Raw genomic sequence first — 16,411 nt, forward strand, 5'->3', positions numbered from 1 at the left:
AGCTCATAAAGCAGATATCTTCTCAAAAGTTTGAGAAGCAGCTTATAAGAATTCTCAAGAAGAACAAAAGAGTGGATATTCATGAGCTGAGTTTGGGGAACTCGGGATTGCAATGATCAGCCTTCGTATGGGAAAAATTCAGTCACTATCACCACAGTTGTGGGGGATGCAAATCTGAAGCATTTCAAGCTTACATTAAAGAGAGATTGAAGCTGTCCACCAATGTAACAATTATGCAATTTAGTGTCAGCGCGTTTGATCGACTGAGCGCATGTAGAGTGTAATTATAGCACTCTAGAACATTTCATTTACCTCTGTTGAGGTATTGCAAGCAGAGAGGGTTTCCTTACAGTATAATTTCTCTCAGTGGGGTATGGTAGGCAATAGAGACTGGGCTTAGTCCAGAAAAGGCCCAAAAGTCTGGATTTCTCTGATGTGTGAGGCATAAGGGTTTTAGTCTGTTACTAAGCCTCCCACGCGCAAGTAGGAAGTCGGAGGTGGACACAGTGACAGATATAGTAGTGGGAGGCGGGGCCAAAGACTCATAGTTTAAGAGGGTTGAAACCACAAGCAGTGATGAGCGAAGGGACAGAGTGTGATCCTGGGCAGAAAAAGGGGGGGGGGGGGGTGGGAGTGTTAGGGTGTAGTCAGGTCAAGGAGGATCATGGTGAGTATGGGGTATGGGCCAGGGGTGGAATGAGATGTGACATGGTGAGTTTTAAATAGGGCTTGTCTTCTCAGGGAGTCTTTATTTCTGTAAACATATATCTATGCTTATCAGCCATTTCTATAAAATTACCTGCTGTGAGTTTGGCCAAAAACATAATTTAAGTAGCTACTTGTGCATTGGCCTTTTATACCAAGAAACTTGCCTATCTTTAGACATTAATAGACATCTTTCTTAATAATATGTTCCATTAGGCAGGTGAAAAAACGTCAGAACCTACCCCCGAAGAAGACATCATATCCAGAGTCAACGTGGTCTCCCAGCTCCATAACCCAAGATGGCTGGTCATCCAGAGTTAGGGACACCTGCTGTCCCCTTGCACTGAGACTGACTGAGTGCCACTGTCCATCGTTCAAACTGTGACCTGCGGACAAAGGCATTGTTTGGACTACTGTCCAGGACAGAAGGGAGTTATGGGATTGCTGAATTATAGTACCATAGATTTACATGTAACACTAGCTGAAAAAAAAAAACATTTTTTTCAACACCAGCTGTGTAAATTAAGTTGACTCATAATGTTGCAGGTCTTTCAATGTGGGGATTTAAAAGGGTATCTGATTGAAACTATGCTATTCTACAGAGGTGATTTTTTTTTAAACTTTACTGTTCTTTTCATATTAAAAAACCCACTATAACTATTGGGATGGTAATGCTTGATTTAAGAGTGAATCTCAGATTTTAATGAATCAAGTTCTGACAGTGAAGGGATATTGCAGTGCATGTCTGCTGTGTTTCCTCAGAGCCTTATGTCCCTGCCATCTGCTGAGATATCTCATCAAACCTCACATAGTCTGAAAAAATACATAAATATGTTGATATAAAAGTCTTGCATTAAACCTTTACCAACCATTATGGAAATGTACACGTATAGGTTAGACGTATCATAAAACCCACAGTTCTCTGCTGCTGAAAAATCAGATCTGACTTTGACTGATGCCTCTCTCCATGCCTGAAGACTAACCTCTGTAGTTCTGCATCACTCAGTGAAACAAACCCTCAGTCCAACCCTGACAGACACAAACTGAGTTCTCTCATCCCTCTTTATTAAAAAATAAAAAATAAAATTAAATCCACAAAGTGTGTGCTGATAACATGTAGTTTAATTGAAGAAACTACGCAGCTGCGCCGCATGGCATCTATGGGGCATCACTGGTGTGTCTCTTGGTAAATGGTAAATGGACTGCATTTATATAGCGCTTTTATCCAAAGCGCTTTACAATTGATGCCTCTCATTCGCCAGAGCAGTTAGGGGTTAGGGGTTAGGTGTCTTGCTCAAGGACACTTCGACACGCCCAGGGCGGGGTTTGAATCGGCAACCCTCCGACTGCCAGACAATCGGTCTTACCTCCTGAGCTATGTCGCCCCAGGTCCCACCTCTTGGCTATGAGCATCCGTGGGTTCACAGAAACATATTATGTTGGAGGCCAGGGCCTCGGAAGCAGTCATGGCTGTGCTAGAGTCTTGCCTGCTGAGGCGCTGGCCCTCACCTGTAGATATCTCTGATTTCTGTAGGGCCGATCTGTGGTGAGTGAGGTGGAGCCGCCCCTCGCTGATCTGCAGGACCAGGTGCTCGGGGTCCGAGTTTAGCTGCGTGGAGAACAGCAGGCCGTCTCGGTTCCAGGTGCGGAACTGTAAGCGCACGGAGAGCCCTGCAGTCACCTCCGTCGGGATCGTCAGGAAGCTGGCGCTTGCGCTTACGAATGTGGTCGCCACCAGCTGCAGCTCTGAACAGGAAAAGGTCACGTTGCCCTGGAGATGACAAGACACAGCCTTATGCACATTAGAAAAGGATATACACAAAAGTACAAGATATTCACATCACAACTGTCTGTCGCTGTCACATCACGGTATTCCCACTGGTACTGTCTCGCAAGAATTTACAATAAATATGCAGACACACAAATGGTATATAAGCTTTTACAGTGTGTTCCTCAAATGGAAGCCACCTAGTGGCCTAGCTCTATTCAGACATTCAGTGATCCTGCAACCAAACTATGAGTGAAACTCTGTTCCAAACTCTGTGTTCTAGCTTCTTCAGTAGATGATGCAGGACAAATATTTCAAATATGAAGTTTCAAAGTGCCACCATTGTCACATAGTTCATCCATTTAACAAGTACCCCCAGCCCAGTCTCATCTGCAACTAGCGTGACACATTGGACAACCTGTATCTAGGATCTTCACTTTACCAACCAAGTCATATATGAATAATCATTAAAAATGCTTTGCCATATGGTCTTAATTACTACTATTATTGAATGTATTCATTAATAATCTCTTGAAAATCTTAATAAAATGGCACATGCGGCTTATAGCGGTCTGCTTTGTCAGAATTCATACCATTCACAATGAAATTGAATGTCTTGCAAAAAGGTTTGCACTATTCTCTAATGTGGACATTTCTCATACTGTAGTGCAAGCATTCATAGGTGGCTCATTCATGTGTTATGTTTGATGTACTGGTTTACTGTGAAGCTATAACATCGCTATGGAATATTATTTTATTGTGTTCTCATTGCATTGTTCTCATGTGCGGGTATTAGTCTATCCATGGGCTATACTTGTCACTTAGGGCATGTAAAATATTAATTTCAAATTTACTTTGCTTCATAGATCTTTAGTAGTTCTGAATATCATCCTCAGCCATTTAACAATATGTTAAGTCTCTGTGATCCTCACATCTGCCGTTATAAAGCCATACATAGAACACTACCTAAATGGGCAAGGATTAGCATCTGTGTGAAGGGGTTAAAAGATGAATTATCATAGAACATTATAATTAACAAAATAATACCAAGCAGGTAATTTACATGAGATGTAATGATGAGCTAGTAGTTACCCTCATCTCAATACATTCATGTGTTAGTCCAGACATAATGAGGTAGTGTGGGATCGAACTGTCAAGACAACGAAACACAATGCAATGCAACTCACTGTGGGTCATCTCAATCATCTGCCTCACAAGGTCACGTAACTGCCATCTCAATCCGGAAAACATCATTACAATCTGACAGGGAATTTGTCACACTATCATTCATCACTGATTTTAGAGCAGATTATAAGGGACGGTATCTCTTCATTGATTTGAGTTGCATTAGACTCTTGCACTAAGTACAGGCTTCTGATTATATGGTCCACTGAAGGCTCATGTTTCTATGGGATTTGTGGCCTAGTAATCAGAGTGATCAGACAGCACTTTCAAACGAGGGGCTGTGGCTAGCATGACAGCAAGATCTTCTCAGGTCATGTTAACTAAACAGTTTACAATACAGTCACAAGATATTGAATAGCCTTTGTAGTCCACTTAAAATCAAATGTAGCTACATAATGCATAGCTAGCTAGCCACTGACATTTTAGCTAACCTAGCTGTCTAATTTGGTTAACATACTAAATAGGTATGCTTAAGGTGCCTCATTCAACCTTTTGCTAACTGCATTGTCGTGTTGATTCTTTAAACCAACTGGCACAGCAGTGTCCTTTGAATAACTGCTGTACATACACCCAAACTCTTTTTGATTAAAAAAAAAAGACTCAAACATATGATTGCATATAGGCAGATAACAGTCATCATGAGGAAACTGGCCTCAATCACTTTAAATGCAAAATCGAAAAACCTGCACTAATATAGCTAGTGTTCATAGAGAACTGAATTTTAATAAATCAGGATATTATCAGTTTTAACTGTCTGAAATTTTCCTTTGACAGACTTATGATTCACAAAAGCAGACCGGAAGCACATTTAACAGGCTGACAACTGTTTTATGGACCAAATAGGATGTACTGACAGTCAGCCTTTGTTACACAGGGAGACTACTTTACTGAACACCAACCAGGTCAATGTCATTTCCCAGTCATTTCAAGAATTCATTCACTTTCAAATAAAAATTTCTTCTGAGATATTCATTTAAACAGAAAATAGATTTGACTTTGAGTCACAATGGAATTATCACTACCAGAACCTTGGTGGTTTTTGTAATAACGGTGACATATAAAGCTCACAGTAGCGGTAGTTATAGCTATGTGCCAGCTTTTCAAGCTTTGCTGGATTCGTCAGCTTGTGATGAAGAGACACTCGTAATTAGCAGGGTGTAACAGAAACAGCAATATCCCACTCAGTGGGTTTCCTGTCCCCCAGGTCTCATCCTCTCTTTTCTCCAGCCTGTCTCACTATCAGATATCTCAGTTCCCAGCACAGAGCGGGACACCTCACCGCCACCCGCTAATTGGACACTAAAGGACTTCCTGAGAGGCCATCATTAAATCACACAGACGGAATCTGCAATGACTTGAGAAAACTGGCAACAACTGCTGTGAGATTCTCCCAAGACCATCACGATGCAGGATGTTACAGTGCAATTAAGAGAACTTTGCGAACCAACTCTGTCCTTAAACTCTGAGGACCAGGAGCAGGTGTACTGAATTGAGAGGGACCATAAACAGTTATACTACATTGAGCAGGCATAGGAACAGGTGTGCTGAATAGAGCAGGACCATGAGCAGGTGTACTCAATTAAGCTTACTGCATTCTGTGGCCCACAGCTTGAATTATCATGACTGAATACAGGACATACCCTCCATCTCTCTGAACATACTGATAGATGGAGTCATTGAGAACAAATTCATTTTGTGGCTGGCAGAACATTGATCGTTCGTGTTTTCCTGGGTTAGATCTGCCTGAAGTTGCTTGCTGAAGCACTATACGCACAGCTGACAATATGTGTCAGAAGATTATCCTAAATAACACATCTCTCCAAATGCAAGGGTCAGGCTAGTGGTATGCGTCATTCATTTGGTTCATGGGGGGAATTATATTAAACAGCAATCCCACAGGATTGGATAGGGCGTATTAAGCAGTAAGATTTATTTGTTCCATCTTGAGTACCTCTACATAAGATATACACAAGAGACTCAGACAAAAAACACAGTACCAGTAAAGTGAAACCTCTTTTAAAAACACTCCCAAAAGATGGAACTGCTATAAACCAGACATGAAGATATAGTGCATATATAGTGTAAGTATACATCATGGCAGACTTGGTTTTGCACATTGACTTCCACATCTTCCAGAAGCCCCAGAAGGTTCTTTGGTCATGTTATGTGTGCATGCTAGCTCAGCTCTGCAGACGAGAGAAACCAGACATTGGTTTGAAGGTCAAGTAAGGATTGCGTAACATTAACCAGCATGCTTAAATTGCTTCAGTAAAATTTGCCAGCTGTGTAAATTGGTAATCTATACAATGAGATCGATACAGGCAATTATGGGTAAGAGTACCTGCCAAGTGAATCACAACAGATTTGCCATTAGTAATTTTTCAAGTGCCAGGCTAACGTGTTATTTACTGTGAGTCTAGTGACCGCTGTTCATTGATATCTGCAATGCGACTGTTTGGGGAGGGGTCCTACCACACTGTAGATCTGAGGTTTTCGTCTCTTAGCCAGGTCAATGATGTTCATTCCATTGTAGTAGAGGTTCTCTATGCAGCCATGGAAGTTCTTCCTGAGGAAGGTCCCTGGTTTGCCAGGGAGTGGAATTCCTCCAATGCTAAGCTTTGAGAAAGAAACAAAGGGTGAGAGAGATGAAGATGACACATTACATCTCCTTTGTCTGTCTTTACAGTTTAGTTGTGGTCTCCTGGGTTGGTTCATTGCAGTATACAGACTTGATTTATCATTGTGAGTCAGGCAAGAGAGAGAGTCTTATACAAAACAGAGTGTAGTAGCAACCTGTGCTTTAAAATGGCATGTACTATTTAAATATCACCGCCAACAGTTGGAAGCCAGTGGATGGGGGGGCGGCGGTGTTCTTTGCATGATGTAACACAACACTGCACATGATGACTTTTTATCAATACCGTAGCTGCATCTAAGGAGACAAATTGATCTGTGATTTGTAGCGTCGACCTCAGTATGTCATTGCAACGCATTCATGACTAATTCAGACACTTTGCTTAATTTTTACAAACAATAGCAGCGGAGGTTTGAAAGCAATCATCACTCGGAGAAGTAATTAGGTTTGAACCTTAGATCTAAAGTTCAAGGCTTTTACAGGGAATTGAGTTGCTGTCGGTTCTTTTCTTTCTTTTTTTGACGAAAATCAATAGACTGTACTGAGTGTATTGTGTTTATAACCACAACCGGAGTCCTTTTTTTTTTTTGCTTTTTCAGCAGGAAGAGTGAGAAGTCGGACTTCAAAGGTTTGATATGAACAACAAATTGAGTTCCTAACTGTACAAGAATGCTCAAAGTAAACATAAATCGGTCTAAGGCCCTCTATAGAAGAGGTTCTGCTAAATACTGTAATGTAATGTCATTTGTAATAAAAACCAACTGTAAGTTTGTTCACAGCATTGATGCTTTCCATGCTGACACACTGTGGCTGATGTAATATTTTGGATAAGTACAGGATATTAAATCTCTTTCCATTTAATTCAAAAATAACTTTCTTACAATAAAGATGTTGCACAGAGACACAACTTTAATAGAAATTGGTTAGTGCATCTGTGAGAGAGAGAGAGAGCAAGAGATTATGTGTGTGCGTATGTGTGCGCACGTGATTATACATTGATGCAGGTGTGTGGAGTGTGCGTGCGCAATTGTGTGTACATGGATGCACAAGGATGTGTATGTGTGTGTGTTTGTGTGCGTGTGTGTGTGTGTGTGTGTGTGTGTGTGTGTTTGTGTGCGTGTGTATGCATCTGTGTGGCAGGGGAGGATGCAGAAGCAGACCATACGTGTTAATAAACAGCCGGAGGAGGAGGGGGTGCACATTCTCACCTCATAGTCAACATCCAGTGAGTCTCCTTCACCCTTGGTGCGGAAATGCTCCGTGTGTTTGTCGACTGTGAAGTTCACCAGCTTGTTAAACCGCTCAACAAGGACAGAGTGCCAGTACTGATCGTCCAACAAGCTGCCTAGGGTGACTGACATGCGACCACTACTAGAGTGGAGCTTGGCATCATCTAAGTGAATAGAGAAAGAGAGAAATAAATTGATAGAGAGACAGAGAGAGAGAGAGATGCAGTAGAGAAAGACCAAGCATATAAAAATAATGTATACAGTGAGATGACAGGGGCTATTAACTGGCTTTTCAATTTAAAATGAACATACATTTACACCAATGCACAAACAGCAAATAAAAATGCACAATAATGGGGACGTAATAGCACATGCATCAATAGAGTAGATGCCCCTGATGTGAATGTAACTAGCTGAAGTTTCATTCAATCTCTGTCTCCCTCTCTGTTTTTGACCTTTGACCTCCGACTTACCGAGGTTCAGGTGTAGGGCCAGCCTGCCTCGATGCAGCTCCAGGGTGATGTAATCCCCCCTCTGTCCCTCCCCATGAACTAGCACCCCCTCCCCTTGCTGGCTCCGGAACTTGAGTGAAATCACATCTTTAACGGTGCTCATGGACTTCTGGTTAAACCGGTACAGAAGTGAGCTTCTGCCATCAAAGTCTGCCACATCTGACTCTGCACAAGAGAAGAAACAAACATATGAAAAGTTTATGGGTATGAACTCATTAAAATAATAAACCGTTGAGTATAAGTTAATATAGTTGCCTGAGAGAATGAATGCAACAATTTAAAAAAATGAAAGAAGGAACCAACAAACAATACACATACACACAGTCAGATGAAAGATTGCTAAAATGAAGTCTTAATGACTAGGAATTAAGTATGCTGAGTATGAATGAAAATACGCAATTATGTTAGTTAATTGTTAATTGGACTAATGAAACCTTTATTTACCTCCTCTGCTTGCCTAAATCTGGATCTGCCTCTAGTTCACTAGTGTCTGACTAACTACTTCCCTAAGGAGCTTCAGCAGGACTGCAGCACAAAAACTCCTGAATGTTCAGACCGGCTTTCCAGTGGGCCCAAATAAATAACTTTTGCTTCTGCATCTGTTGCAGGATTACTGTCAGAAAAAAATACTGCAATCGGTGATGTGCACCTGTTCATTTTCTGTAGAACTAAAGCAATATTAAGTACTGGGTATGAGCCTTTGGGCAAAAAGATGTTGACATGTTGATATGTCTGAACAAGCTGTCAAACGCAGACTTGACTTCATCAAAAATGCATGCACCGCTGTCTCTTAAATCTCCTGCCGCATCCAGCTCCTGCCGACAAACACAGAAACACACACGCTCACCATCTCACACCATCTCTGCTCTCCACAGACAGACAGACAGACAGACAGACACACACACACACACACACACACAGTACATTTGTGTGTCCAACACAACCAATCAGGCACAAACATACTCAACATAGCTAATCAGGGACGAACATATCGAACACATCCAATCAGGTGCATACCTACCCAACATAACCAATCAGGCATACACATACCCAAAACAACTCCAGGCAGCTCCCCATAACCCTCCGCACTGCTGCTGTAAGCCTGAGGGAGGGAAGAAGTGACTCTCTGCCTGTCTCCTCACCTGATTAATGACCTCACCGGAATCAGCATGTTTAGAGCCAGTTCCTAATGAACAGTGAGAGTGCCGTTCACCCTAACCCTGGGGGAACCCCTTCTTTTTCCTACTTCATCTCCCCCCAATGAGTCATGCGCTACAGGCTGGCCAGTGTTGCTAGGCACACTGCCAAATTTCACAGGAGCCCTCTCAAAAAATTGGCCAGTATACAGGGAAGTGTATATCTGCATACACATGCAGCTATTACCATACCCTTGGTTATTGATAGAGATGCCCAGTAAAATTATTACTGTACTTTCAAGAAAACTCTTATATGTGAATGTCACTGTAAGTGTAAGGTTGTTTATCTTACACTTCATCTTTGAAACTCAGAGCCAATAACCCACGCTTTGAAAACATAACCCATACCCTTTCATCAAATAACATCCTCTGAGTGATGTTGGATCCACAGGTGAAGGCAACAATTTAAACAAGAAAGTCAAGAGGGTACATGATTCAATACAGCTTGCATTGAACGGTCATTTAGATTCTCTGAAATGGTTCAAAACACAATCAAAATTGCTCTCGGATGGCGGTAGACGGTTAGGGGAGAATTATTCATTAAAATGAGGGAAAAAACAAGTTCCTGCAAAGTTAAGGTTGGCACTTTGGAAAGTACAGACTAAAACAAACACATTGTAACTTCTATTCCATAGTGTGATTAGCAAACATGTCTATCTACAGTCTGCTAGTTTACCAGAGACAAGCATTTCTTAGGTACTGTACTAGAAAGGAATGGAGTCAAAAATCAAGACAAGACATATGTCAAATGCAGAACGCCTCTGAAAACTGCCTTGAATCTAACCTGTGACCACCCTTCTGCAGTGGGGATTGCTGGTAAGATGATAAATCAAGATTATCCTGAAGTCTGAGGTCTGAGAACAGAAGACCCATTTTTCACACTTTCCATACTGTAATTTTAGCAGACGTGCAGTTTTCATAGTGTATGGCTCTCTTGACTTAATTTAAAGCACCAACCTAACAAAATATGTAGGATTTAATAATGGGTAAAATTCTTCCATTGTTTTTCTGATTTCACTCCACTAAATTGTTTTAAGAAAGCCATTCCGTCAAATATAATTGATGATGTTATGGATTCATTCATTAATTGGTTGATTCAGTTTCTGGTTGATTGATTTATTAATTAATTGGCTGACTGGTTGTTTAATTTTTGCTGGCGGCTCTAAAGTTCAAGGAAGGTTGTGCCCCCTCAGGCATTTTTTTGACATTTATTAGTTGAAGTGAGAAGCTTCCGCTGCAGTGTTTTTTCAGTAAAACACAGTCACTCGGCATTAATACAGGGCTATAGAGTGAATCTGTTCTGCTTAATGAATGTGTTCACTGAAGATAATTGGATAAGAGCAGTAATCTATGGACTGATTCATTTAATTTAATGCCTCTTAGGAACTTGCATGAGTAGCATCCCAGTTACTCACATTGATTTATTCAGAATCAGCCTGACAGGATTTGACTTTGAGCTGGCTGGTCCTTTATCACCTGCTCCAGTCAGAATAACTGAATGAGGACAGAAGCTGCTTTAATTAAATTAAGTTTGATCAGAGGCAAAGGGAAACTACTCTCGGTTACAATAGGTCAGTGTCAGTGTATTGCTATTCTGAGACTACCACCAATTGGGCTAACAATCTTTTTTTGCATTTGTCCAAAACTATAAAGGCCAAACTGCACTTATCCTCACCAGTTTGTTGGTCAAGCCTCTTGTACATGCATGCTTTAAAGTAACACAAAATGATAACACAAAAAAAAATCCCTTATCCTATTGCTAACCTCTGCACACAACACACTACTGAGAGAGAAAAATAACACAGAAAAACTCACTGTATGTGCATCCGTAGACCTCCACCCTGAGTCCCACCCAGCCACTGGCACTCCAATCCAGGGGGACAAAGCGCAGGAACCTGGTCCTAAGGGAATGCGGGAAGCGATGGTGGACAACGCCGTCCGCGTTTGTGTTTCCAGTAAATGTCTGGTGAGAAACGGTGGGAGACAAGTAAGTGTACCTCTTCATAACAAAATCCTTTTTCTTTTTTGTTAAATAGTATGGAGCTGGTACTCATTCAATCTCACTTTACTTGCAGAACCCCTTTCATGTGCACACCAATTAAATGCAAGTCAGAATCCCCGCACTTATCAGGAGTTGACGATTCATATCCCATGCATTGGGGATATGATCCATTGTAATATAGTATATAGCCATAAAAATGAAATAAAAATATAAATATAAACATGATTGTGTCCTATCAGCTTTCCACTAATCAGTTTTGCTCATTTTCTAGATATTTAAAATTGAATCTTTTTTTTCTTTCTGTTTTTCCGTATTTTGCCCATTCTTAATGTTTTAGAATTCCTTCTGAGATATTATCGTTTGAAGAAGGCTGCCTCTGACTCTTGAACAGATCTACAGTATAACAAAGTCAAATCACATTACAATACAAACTTTTTGTGTGCTACTGGTTTTGAAACTTGTATTTGTTAATAAAGAAAGGAATGATAAACCTCCAGGTACGCACTGTGCACACTCAGCGTATAGCAGCGTACCTCGGGAGAGAATACGGCAGGCGCCACTGATTGCTTCTGTAGCTAATAATAGCAAAATTACATAGCACCTTGCAGTACATATAAAAATTTTATTTATTAGGCTATAAATAAAAACAAACAAAGAAGCATGTCAAAGACAAAGACATTCAGGAACAGGCCTGAAAATCAGGGCAGGATTGCATGAATCGCGTATTTTATAAATCCCATATACAAGTTTGCAATAAAGCGGGAAAGCCCCACTAATACATTAAAACTGGTTTTCATTAATAGCCTAATTGTACAATAGAAAATATAATTGTGAGTGCTGTTCTTTAGGTTGCACAGGCCATCTCCAAGTAAATTACTTGTGTATAAGTGTGCTGGCTGCTTTTGTGAAATTAAAAAGTATATGTTATTTAAATAAACACTGAATCCAGTCACTCACTGGCCACCGTAGGCTACATACTTCATGTAGGCAGGGCAAAATGGAGCTTTAGAACATAGACAGTGGTTGTGCACGAGATTGACTATACAGTTCTCACAAAAATCGTAGTTTGTTTACAGTTTTAAATTAACTGCAGTGGTGATCAAACGTACACGAAGCAAGTTCTAGGGCGTTGTTAGCCTTTGATCACAGTTCTATGAGACCGTATGATGCAGCCTATATAAGCCAATAGCACTGACCCATAAAATTGATTTTTAGCATTACTTGTTCAACTGAATGTTCAAAGGGAAACAGTTCAATATTTATATTTATGTTTTGTTTTTCTTGTTTTCAGTTATCCTGGAAAGTTTTCCTGAACAGTTCTAAGTTGTGTTGGTATTTTCAAAGCATGAAGAAAGGGAAATGGTTAGGCTATTTTTAATTTTCATACTTCTACATAAAGTAAAATGCAAGAAAAGAAAAAAAAAAAAAGTTAATAAAAGCATATTGCATAATTGTATTTGTCGTATTTTATACCACCTGTTCTGCCACCACCCTTCGCTAACTGAAATTCCCCCCAAACCTTTAAAATCCCCCAGAATGTTGTTCATGGGGGGGCAGGAGGGAAATCCCCCTTAAACTTAAAATGAATTTTAAACCCTACAGTACATATTTTGACAGTTATGGATTTACTTGACAGCTTCCACCACCTGTGCTGCCTTGTTAATTGGCAAATTGTTTGCTAATTATTTCCCATTCACACCTTCCCAGCTGTTCCCACAGCTCCAGACAACTTGCTTCCACAAATAATGCATTTATCACACTGTAACCTGACTCCAAAACCACATATTCAAAGAGTAAAATCTGAACAAGAGGAAAAAGTTAGAACATGTTATAAAATAAATTGACATTTTCATTTTTTAATTTAATAACTATGCACTATGAACATGATTGAAGTTGGAATTTGAGGTTAGACTGCATAATTGAGGTTATTATTGACTTTCTTATCAACTTGTTGCAACTGGACACCCTTCCAAGGTTGAGCCATCTATTTGCAATACCAACCAAAAAATTAAAGGCAGAAATCAAACTGTGTAGAAATGAGATTTTTTTAATTACTTTTTTAAAATCATGTCGCACAAGCATTCCGGCATAATGCACAAGTTAAACTCTGTTTTATTGGATCTAGCAAAGAAAAAAAACTTGTCAGATTAACAAGTAAATTAATTCAAGTTGTATGTTAATACATGTTAATGCGAAAAAGGAAACATGTCAAGGCAAGTAAATTAGCAAATGCATGCACACAAAATGTGTGCACAAAACAAACAAACAAAAAAAAAAGTTCATCAAAGCAGATCTTGGGACATAAACAACAAAATAAGCCAAGGGCATGCAGGCACAGATCTGAGGAAGGAAGCCTTTCTTCTTATAGCACGTAAAGACACTTCACTCTCATTGACTTCAAAGACCTCAGCGTCAAATTCAGCAAAGCCATTAGAATGAAAATGAGAGTTTAAAATCCCTGTGGTATTACAGTGTACTGCCAACTGGAAAATCAGAGCCACTGTGAGAACAAGTAAGAAGTATTTGATTTGTGTTTCAATGGCATTAATGTAAAACCTCTTAGTCTTGTACTGAAGGAAGTCTGCTCTTCTCATTTTCAGCAATGACATGGTCCTATTGAAATATAGATTCAGGAAACGAGTGGCTTGATTTGGGAAGATATTTTGGAGAGAGAGGAGGAAGAAGATCTGTAATCAATGACCCACTTTCACCATATTGGATTTGAGTCTGCTGATTTAATTTAAATCTTACATTTTATGCCTTACAGATTTAGGGAGAGTGAGATTGTGGGATTGGAATTTAGGCCTGGCCTCCCCAAAGTATCCAATATGGGCTGGGGGGACACTTTCTAGAACTACAAATGGAAACAAGGGCTGATAAACTGTCTTTTGAAATAAAATCTGGAAAAAAAAAACCCACCAGGAATTCTATCACCAGGAATTTATTTTAGATAAATGTTTATAGCTCTTCGCTGAAATTTAGCTGTTTATATACTATATATTCTTAAATTGAATTACCACATGAGTATTACCTAGATTCTGGATGAAATAAAGGCACTATCCAAGGCCAGTTCTAGACATAGGCACTATAAACGATCGCCTACGGCACTAACCGTCTCGAGGGGTGGAAAATGAAGGGGAAAGAAAAATAAAAATAATAAATGTGTTGTGTCCCTGATAGTTGGCACCCACTCCCCCAGTCTGCAATCTTGCCTAGGGCAACAGAAACATTACAGCCAGGTTTGCTTCCCTCTGGGTTTCTCCAAGGAATATTAATTGATAAATGTAACTATTTTTCCATTTTTCCATTTCACCTCATGTCCTCATATGGAATTAAAACAGTCATATGTCCCAGTGAAAATAAATAGTGGAGTCTGGAATATATTGAAATAATCCTATATTATGTACATTTAGTGTATATGCAGGTTGTGGGGAAAAAACAGAAATCTTGAGTTAATGAAGGGCAGCAAGTAGTTCTAAAGGAAATACTACAACACAGATGTGATAGTTCAGCAGAAACAAACATGCAGGACAGAACTGGACATACCTATAAGTATATTATGGCTCTCACGGCTATAAGAGATCTCAGTAAATTTTAAAGAGGGGTGATTGGTGGGACACAACATGACGTGCTGTTGTTTCATGAACAACTGTGCCACAGTTGATGTCAGCATGTCCCTTTTCCAAGAGAAAGATAACCTCAGCAAAGGGCTGCAGTTTGCAGAAACACATGCTCTGGGATTGTGATAACCACACATTAATTCGCCTAAAGCAAGGCAAAACGGGCACTCAGTCACTGATCAGTGGGACTGCAGTTTTAAAATATGGACATGTGCTCAACATCCTCCTAATTTGTTTCCTTTGCCTAAACATATACCATCGTTTAGTAAATCTATTGCTTACTTCAAGCATTTTAAAAATTAATTTCAATTAATTTAACGCAAAGGCAAAAAGCTTAATTTATAAATTGATGCGTGGAACGGCTTGCCATCATTGCAGTATTTTTGTGTTATAACGCTCTTTCAAATAGTGAAGCACCGAGATGAACACATTTTTAAAAGGACGTTCAAAATTCCGGGGATCCTTAATAGTAGGATTTTTTTTCTTTCTCTTAGAGTGATTAATGTTTGCTTGCCTTGCTTCCAAATAAACCTGCAGCCAATCACATCAAACATGGCAGACAAGTGACCTACATAAAAATGACCTACAGAAAATGAGGGCATTTTCTGTTTATATATATATATATATATATATATGCAACAGGGGGCATTTCTATATAGCTTGAGATTCAGTTGCACTATGGGCTGCTCCACACATCTCATCTTATGACCTAGATTCACAAAAATAGGAGTCCTCTCCCACAGCTAGGAAGTAAAGATCAGACAAAATAGCCCTGAACTTTCTGAGCCTGGGGTGACGAACATTGGTATTACTTTAAAGATTAATGTAACATTACAATAAGGTTAAGGCAATGTCAACAGAAGTTTGAATTAAAGGCACTGGTGCAGGTATGACTCAATCTAAGTAATGTTAATGTTTATTTAATCAAACTGAACCCCCCTACAAAGTCAACTGTATAAATGTATCATTTGCAAAAAAGGTTTTTGTGTTAGAATTTGTGTGCACTGTATCAAGCCACCCCAGATAAGTCAAATAAAAAAAAATGCAATAATAATAATAATAATAATAATAATAATAATAATAATAATGCATTAGTTGTGGCCATATTTTCCCTCTGTGCCTCAATTAAACCGATAGGTGATGCTACAACTTCAAAATGAAAAAGCTCAGTCAAGACTGCAAAAAAAAAAAAAAAAAAAAAACCCTGAGCCCCATAGAATTACATCAGCATCAGCCCTGGGCATCCCTGATGGCTGGTCTATTTTGTGAGGTGCTAAGAGAGAACCCAGTCCCAGGATTACGCATTTTCGCCTTCGGAAAAAGACAGAAAGAAAAAAACAGCCAAAGTGTATCCTCACAACGATCCTGCAAATATAAACATGTGTCTTTGGATGGGACCCATGGGTCTCCTCCTCTCTTCCATTAGATCACAGAGCCCAGGTTAGTTACCAGTCATGTAAACAGGCCTTCACCCACTGTGATTTGGATATTTATATTCCTGTAATGAAGACATGGAGATGGCTGCCTCTCATTCATTAAGTGTTTACTCTCCCCACTGA

The 16,411-nt window shown here is 39.8% G+C and overlaps 1 protein-coding gene across 2 annotated transcripts in view; it reads right to left on the bottom strand.

Annotated features, from left to right (window-relative positions):
- LOC135250396 (contactin-associated protein-like 5) overlaps positions 1-16,411 on the bottom strand; it is a 91,402-nt gene that overhangs the window by 34,177 nt on the left and 40,814 nt on the right. The window contains exons 4-9 of one of the 2 annotated variants that reach the window (XM_064326635.1): positions 11,046-11,193; positions 7,996-8,199; positions 7,502-7,686; positions 6,131-6,274; positions 2,215-2,476; positions 948-1,091 (exon numbers count right to left, since the gene is read on the bottom strand). In XM_064326635.1, coding sequence (XP_064182705.1) covers positions 948-1,091; positions 2,215-2,476; positions 6,131-6,274; positions 7,502-7,686; positions 7,996-8,199; positions 11,046-11,193 — 1,087 coding nt within the window. Of the gene's footprint in view, positions 1-947; positions 1,119-2,214; positions 2,477-6,130; positions 6,275-7,501; positions 7,687-7,995; positions 8,200-11,045; positions 11,194-16,411 lie in introns of both variants that reach the window. The other variant, XM_064326634.1, reaches the window with a different exon arrangement.

This window comes from Anguilla rostrata, chromosome 3 (assembly GCF_018555375.3).
Source record: "Anguilla rostrata isolate EN2019 chromosome 3, ASM1855537v3, whole genome shotgun sequence".
NCBI lineage: Eukaryota > Metazoa > Chordata > Actinopteri > Anguilliformes > Anguillidae > Anguilla > Anguilla rostrata.